The 7473-nt window shown below is 42.5% G+C and overlaps 1 protein-coding gene across 1 annotated transcript; it reads left to right on the top strand.

Moving 5' to 3' along the window:
• The first annotated feature begins 231 nt into the window (after window positions 1-231).
• Window positions 232-6200, top strand: NTAN1 (N-terminal asparagine amidase). Its single transcript, XM_010142017.1, has 9 exons — window positions 232-330; window positions 418-483; window positions 1049-1157; window positions 2224-2297; window positions 3585-3638; window positions 4414-4467; window positions 5007-5104; window positions 5607-5720; window positions 5906-6200. Exons 3-9 carry the CDS (start codon window positions 1114-1116, stop codon window positions 6083-6085), a joined length of 618 nt encoding a protein of 205 aa, XP_010140319.1. The 5' UTR covers window positions 232-330; window positions 418-483; window positions 1049-1113; the 3' UTR covers window positions 6086-6200.
• Window positions 6201-7473: the final 1273 nt, after the last annotated feature.

The following is a 7473-nucleotide window of genomic DNA, read 5'->3' on the forward strand; positions in this document are numbered from 1 at the left end:
TTGTAATGAGTTTTAACATCATCACGTAGAACGATGAGATTTAACAAATAACTAGATCAGTGGCAGGAAAGCGAAGAATTCTCAAAGTTCAGGATACTCCATAATCCAAAATACTTATGTTTGTCTCTAACCTGCATCCCTTTGCTTTTCAGAGGTGATGTTTCTATCAAGTAATGGATACACCTGAGAATTCAGCCACTGTAGTCTCTGTTATCGTTTATCTTTAGGAAAAGGCAAAGCTTCTGAGAAGTCAGCCCGCGCAAATCGTGGAACCCAAAGGTCTTCTGTATGTCCAGCAGAGAGAGTTTGCAGTGACTACCCCTAAAGATGGTATGTAGGAACACAAACATTTTTTCTTCTACTGAAGCAGTGTTTGTGAGAGCAGAGTTCTTAGGATGTTTCTCTCCTTCGAAATAGGTTCTGTTTCCATTCTTGGATCAGATGATGCAACTACCTGCCACATAGTTGTGCTCCGACACACAGGTATCTTTGCAAAACCTGTACCCTGAAGCGATGAGTTAGTATTCATTTATGCCACACTAGTTAAATAAGCTGCAATTACGTTTATCTAAACTCGAGTCTCACAAGGTCACATGATGTCCTAACTAAATGACTGCGCTCCGTTCGAAGAGCTGGCCTCTTCAGCATCAGACGTCCCGTGTTCGGGTTGTTCGGTGAGCAGGTCCTAAACATGACCTGTTTGGTGGCCAGTGGGTAGCGGCAGTTGCAGACCCTGGCTGTGTTCAGCAGTTTGGGCCTGCAGGGTTTGGTAATCGGAGGCAGAATGTGTGGAAAGATCCTGGCCCTGTGCCTGGATTTCTGGTATTAGAGATGTTACTTGGTCCTGGTTAAGAGGGCACCCATGCCCTTCACGTGAGTTCTGGTGATTTTATAATGGGGCACACAGAGAGGATACTGCCCCAGTCAGTCGGCCCGTACCTGTTGCTGAAGGCTGCTGTCCTGAGCGTAAGCTGTTACGGACTTCAGTTACGGTAGCGCAGCATCCTCCAGCAGCTCATTAACCAGCTGTCTTCCTGCGCTTCCTCAGGCAGCGGAGCTACCTGCCTGACACACTGCGACGGGGCAGACACAGAGGCTGAGGTGTTGCTCATCATGAGTGCAGTGAAATCTTTCTCTGACGCCACGGGATACGGCAGGTCAGCTCTGCTCTCGTTTCCTGCGTGTGCTTTTCTGCAAAGGTTGCTGCAGTTTGTAAGTGGGGAGTTTGTATGTCATTATGTGGGCTCGTTCAGACAGGGTATTATGCAGGAAATCTCTTGATCAGGAACCACGTGAAAAACGAAAACTATTTCCTTGGTGATGACTTTGAGAATATTTTTAGCGGTGGTTTGAAGCATGGTTCTGTTCTGAACAGTGTCTCTGTAACATGAGATGTGCAAAATTTTCCAAAGAACTGGTTGGGGGTTTATGGTATGACTTTTCTTCCAGACTGTTGGTCTTTTAAATTCCTTTTGGAATGTAAGAATCCATCTGGGGTTTTTTTAAGTCCCACATTTAAAAAAAAAAAAAAAAAAAAAAGGGGGGGGGGGGGGGGGGAAAAAACCTTGAAACAAAAAAAAAATCCTCTTGGGGTTTTTTAAAGCCCACAATTAAAAAAAAAAAAAAAAAAAAAAGTGTGGGGGGGAGGTGGGATAAAAGCTCTGAAACAGAATTTAGTAAAGAAGATTCTTGCTGCATACGTAGGGTTTTGCCCCTGTAGTTTGGCAAGAACAAAAACTCAATGAACTTAGAAGATACGGTCTCGGTCTCTAGAGACTCATGATTTGTCAGGAATTGTCTTTACAGAGACACTTCTCCGAGAGGAACCCTGCTGCATGGTCCAGAATAGTTGTTGAGGAGGTCACGGGAGCAAAAATCTTCATGTTTAATTAACCCTTTCTTGGGAAGTGAAAGGTGGTTACTAAGTTCAGTCCAAACCAGATGTGCTGACCATCGGAGATACCGCTGGCTTAGGCCATTTGCAGTGCATGTAATGCTTCTTAGAGGTTTCAATTTGTGCTGTTTCCTGGATGATCCCTGAAGTGTTCAGAATGGAATTGCTGTAACTTGCTACGTAACGCAAACCGACTTGGTGCATGTGACTGTAACAAGTGAGGCTTCTCTAATGATTGCTTTGCAGTTTGGGCTGGGGATTATTTTGTAAAGATATTCACTCTGGGATGTCTTTTTAATTGCTGTTTCCTGTTATTCCATCTCTGTTAGGCTGGAAGTGCACCTAGTTGGAGGTTTCAATGATGATAGGCAGTTATCACAAAAACTTACTAATCAGCTTCTTAGTAAGTTCACGTTTTTTCCACTCTCGTGTCCAAAAAAAAGTAGTTCTGACTGGATTTGGGTAAAGTTTGTTTGTAATCTCAGCCCCTTCTCATTTAATGGAGAGAAATCTGCATTCCTTTTGAAGGGTGTTTTCATGAGAACTTGCTGTGGAGAGGGGTTGGACTTCTGAGGCTCGGGTGGGGTGGAGGGTCTAACTTCTAATTCCTTCCTGGCTTCTATTCCAGTGTGTAGAACTGGGGAGCAGCTCAGCTGGGCTTAATGCCTGGCTCTGCTGCCGATACACTACATGACCCTGGACAAGTGTTGTCGCTGTCTAAATCTATACGTGTGGTTGACTTCATTAGTTGTTACTCTTCATTTTCTACCTTAATGTGATGAAGTAAAATTTAACTATTGTTTGGAATTGTTTGATGGAAGATGTCATGTCTGTTTATAAAACATCTATAATTCAGAGAAGTGACTGCAGTACTTTACAAACAAATGGGAAATATAGAGCACCCACTCTCCTGTAAGTGCTCTGGCTTGTGCTAAGCACTTTCTGAGTGTGGGGAGGCCTCAGCCCCACTGAAATGGGGAAGGGGACAGGATGAGGGCAGATGTCAGGATTGGAGGGAGGTGGTCAAGGTGATAGAAAACAAAACAGAACCAGTGAAGGTGCTGGGGTGCACCCTCTTGGGCACCTAGTGATTCCTGTATTAAATGTTGTATGAGAGTTCTATACAGAATAAAGTTGTTTTTTTTTCCCAGCCTTCTGATGCATCCTTCATGCATCAGGTTACAACTTGAAACAATAACTGTGTTGCTGTCAGAACTCTGAAAAAGAGACTTTTTCCTCTTGTGGGATGGTGAAAAGCAGAATTAATTCACAGCTAATGAAAAAGTGGGTTTGCTCACTATATCTGTAACATTTCAGGAAAAAAACATTTAAATATAAGCTGTTAAATGTACAGTGAACTAAAGCACGAGCTGATGTGATGCCAGAGCTAAACCAGTGTCAGTAAAGGAGTAAGTGCCACAACACTATTTTAGCATGGTTTTGTTACTACAAATAGCTACTCTCTGTAAATTACTGTTACGTTTCATAGCTGCAGCTCTAACTTTATAAAAGTCAGACTGAAGCAAGTCTGCAAAACACTCTCTGCTCTGTTGCCTTATCTAGGCTCAGTGGTTAGGTATCTGCCCTCTGTGCTGCAGCGTGCAGCACTGCTAATGCCCCCTCGCCTAGATACAGCACCTGCTTTGCCACCAGTCAGGCTTTGACATTGCTGCTATCGTTGTTGCTGTAGGAGCGTTCGATCTCCAACCAGATGATGTTCATTTAGTGACTTTCTGCGTGACAGGTAAGAAAATGTTTCCTTGGTTTTTGAAGTATCTTTAGCCACTGAAATCGAAGTGCAGGGTTTTTTCACACATGGCTTTTTATCTGACCTGTAAAAAAACCCAGCATGAGTCCTCCGTAACAATTTGTAATTTTTAGCTTTACTGCTGGTAGCATGTGTGGTGGTGTCAAATAGACGATGCAGTGAGGATTCTCTCCTTAACAAGTGCTGCTGAAACGCAGCTGATAGTAGAAGGACCCATGATTGTTACCAGGTTATTTGGCCGCTTTTGTCCTGTGAAAAGAGGCTGTGTCTCTGGGGTAGCTTAAAAGGCAGTTAGGACAGACATGTACAGACCTCTGACCTGACTCCCTGCAGGGTCGAATGAACTCAAACTCACTCAGTTCATGGTGTACAGTATCCCATACAGGAAGACTCATTTCCCTTTCTTCATAACACATTCAGGTCATATTTCCACCATCTGCATCTCAGCGCTGTTGCTGACTTGTGACTTTGAACCTTGGCATCGTGGTAGTTTTGCACAGTGGTTGTTTTCCTGTGACTGACAGTTGGCTGGAGCTGCCCATACTGTCAGGAGGTGAAGAGTTCTGCTGCAGGCCCCAAGGGTGGTGTTACTGACCTCTGCTTTCTTTTCCGTATGTCTTTTAGGCTTTCTTGGTTTGTTTTGGTTTTTTTCTGTCTTTGTGCAACATCAGATCTGTTCTTCACACAACTAAGTGAATGCTGCTCAGAAAAAAATCCAAAGCCCTACAAGTTTGACCTTTTTTTCTTACAGAACTAAATGACAGAGAAGAAAAGGACATTCACTTTCCAATCATTTATGGAATAGGTGAGTTAAATAAGAATTAAATTATTTTTTGTAGCTGGAATGCTTTTCAGATTCCAGTAGTAAAAGGAGCTGCTTTTACTGACTAGGTAAAGCCCAGCCTAAGTTAGGTGCTGCTGTTGGAGGCGTAGGTAGAAGTTTTCTTCTTGTTCCCGTTAGGTAGATGCCCACACAGCAGTGGCTGTCTATGACTGTAGGCAGACTTTTTTTCCTTTAACTGTGCTTGTGATTTTGTCAGTATCAAGGTACTCTACTAACCTTTGGGGTTAGAATTCAGCCATCTTTTAATTGTTCATTCTGTATTTTTTCTAATTAGTTTAAGTAAGTCTGAAAGTGTTCTTCTGGAATATTGAAACACTGCCAAAGCAAATAAGTAGAAATACGCTATCGCAGGCTAAGGGTCTGTGGTACTGAGAAATACAAGAGGAGTATTTGATGGGTTCTAAGTTGCTGCAACATAGTCACTTTGGGGACATGGTCATTTTAAACAAGTGATTTGTAAGAATTAATTGTTTCTCTTTTAAACTCTTATTTCCTACCAGCTGTCAATGTTAAAACAGCAGAGATTTTCCCTGCAACCTTCCCAGAAAAAGGGCCGGATGAGGATTTGCGTTCAGCCCATGTTTTAACAGGAGCACCAGTGAGTAAAAATAACAGAAGAGAAGGATATTTTTGCCAGAAGTGGAGACCAGTTAAGGGGCACTGAAGTGTCAAAAGTTTGAGGAAAAAATACTTCGGTAGTGTTCTGTCAGTAACAAAACAAATGAGAAAGATGGAAGAGCAGAGACAAAGGATAAGGGTGGAGATCAAACCAGAGCTGCAAGGGTAAGCCAAGTCTTGGCAGTCTGGTGCCCTCACAAGCCCTTATGACTAGCCCTGCAGCTTTCTGCAGGGTAACTTACGTAAGAGAATCAGGTCATGGACATAATCCCAGCAGTATCGTTCAGTTCTGGGTTTGCTGTTACAGGTTAATGTCTCGTTTGTCAGAATAATGGGTTAATCTTGGTGCAGTAGGAATGGAGCAGGGCTGAGCAGAATGTCTAAGGGAGAAGCTGCAGCTTAAGGCCTTCCAGCTTGCATGCACGTGCTGTCTCTGATCTGCGTAAGCACTGTCTAACACTTACGGCCTGCCTGTGTTACAGCTGACTAACATTTATGATGCAAAGATGGAACAACTACATATTGGACCTTATTTCTGGACGCCTTTCCCACATGTGGATTTCTGGTTGGAACAAGATGATCAACAGATTTTACAGGTACCTCAAACTGACTTTTTTTTTTCCTCCTTCTTGCTAGGCAGAGAGAGAGGGGTGTGCTCTGTCAAAACTTCCCCCAGTGCACTGCTGTGGAGGGTGGGAAACAATCTTACTAAAAAGGCAGAATAATCGGGAACTTTGTATTCTGAATGTCAAGCAGCTCTTGCTACCATCTTGTTTTTCAGAATCTTTCCACATCGCCCCTGGCTGAGCCACCCCACTTTGTTTCCCACATTAGATCTACTTTAACACTTTTAAAAGAACACCCATTTCCATCTCGCTCCCTGTTTCCTGACAGGAAACCTCGCATCTACAAAAAAAATGAAGAAGGGTTGTGGGAACAGGTTTGTTCTGACAAGATCTAACCTGGAACCAAACACAACAACTGCTCTAGGGAACTACAGTCTCACAAAAAAGCGTATTGCTGGTCACAAATACCATTGTTCCTGTGCTTTTCAAAATAAAATATTTTGACAGAAGTAACTTGCTTTTTCTGCATTACTTACAGATTAGTAGTAATCGCTGCTACTCTGGAGTGAGAATTTGGCTTATGTTCTGTTGCTCCACTGCAGTGAGTGATCGGCACAGAGGAAGAGAGGCAGCACTGCTGAGAGATTAAGGGAGGTCACTGCACTGGTGTGTACTTTATACGATGGTTTTCCCCACAGAGTGAAAAGCTGCACACACTTAAAGCTTACTGAAACGTGGAGAAGTATCCTTCAACAATAACTTAATTCGTATTAAGAGTAATAATTTGAAGAATCTTTATTGAAACATTCAGATAGTATCTAAAGAATGAAGCTCATTCCAACAAAACTACTGGTTTAACACTTCCAAATATAAAAACATTAAAAATTAATTCTTGTGGCGATAATTTTATCCCCACCAAATTACTCTTATTAACATACTTCATTGCACCAGAGGAACCAATAAGGAAGACTAGTCAACTGTTTTTGCACTTTAGAAAAAAATTGCACTCTGATTTACATCAATTAATTACCCCAACAGCAAAATTAACCTTGTTCATGGCATCCCAGCGCCACAGAGGCTGAAAATCAAATCAGGTGACAGGACAATTCCAAACCCCCAAATTCTTCATATTATCAAAGTAAGTTCTGCTGCCACTACAGCCATTAGGGTGTTATTGGAGGGGGAGTTAAAAAACAAGGCGGCAAACAAAAAGCAAATGAAGCCAACTACCGTACTTGTATCCAGTTCTATAGGAATGGGATGGTTTTCGCCATCAAATCTGCTGCCCTGGGGACACCAAGCTTTTCCAAAGATCTCCTTTCCACAAGAGGCTCTGAAAATTTGCAGCAAAGTGATTAAGAATACTCGGGGTGGGGGGGGAATGCGACTCCTACACCTTAGCTTTTGATTTATCTAAAGCATTGCTTGTGCATTAAGTAGTCCTAGACACTATGGAGTTGTGCTGTAGTGTAAATAACCTATAGAATTTGAGTCTGTACAATTCCTACCAAAAAATAAGTGTTGAAACGATCACAAATGTATTGGTTTTCCAAGCTTTACTACAACTATCTTTAAAAGTACACAATGGAGAGAATGCCAGTTACACTATGTAAATGGTTCAATAGTGTTTGGTTTGTAAATGCCGTGCAAAGGAAGGTCCTGGTGTGGGGGTGATTCTTTCCAGTGGCAGAAGCCAGAAGCCATTTTGGCACGCAGAGGCACTATTTGTGTCTGAAAACTCATTGCCTTAGTCCCTACTTGCCTGAGCTGAATGGACAGCAGG

This window comes from Buceros rhinoceros, unplaced genomic scaffold (assembly GCF_000710305.1).
Source record: "Buceros rhinoceros silvestris isolate BGI_N320 unplaced genomic scaffold, ASM71030v1 scaffold20128, whole genome shotgun sequence".
Lineage (NCBI taxonomy): Eukaryota > Metazoa > Chordata > Aves > Bucerotiformes > Bucerotidae > Buceros > Buceros rhinoceros.

Bases quoted from the DNA above. Each gene is read 5' to 3' on its own strand.
- NTAN1 (XM_010142017.1), top strand. From the start codon at position 1,114: ATGAGTGCAGTGAAATCTTTCTCTGACGCCACGGGATACGGCAG. The intron at 1,158-2,223 runs GTCAGCTCTGCT...CATCTCTGTTAG, and splicing joins GACGCCACGGGATACGGCAG to GCTGGAAGTGCACCTAGTTG. The intron at 4,468-5,006 runs GTGAGTTAAATA...ATTTCCTACCAG, and splicing joins TCCAATCATTTATGGAATAG to CTGTCAATGTTAAAACAGCA.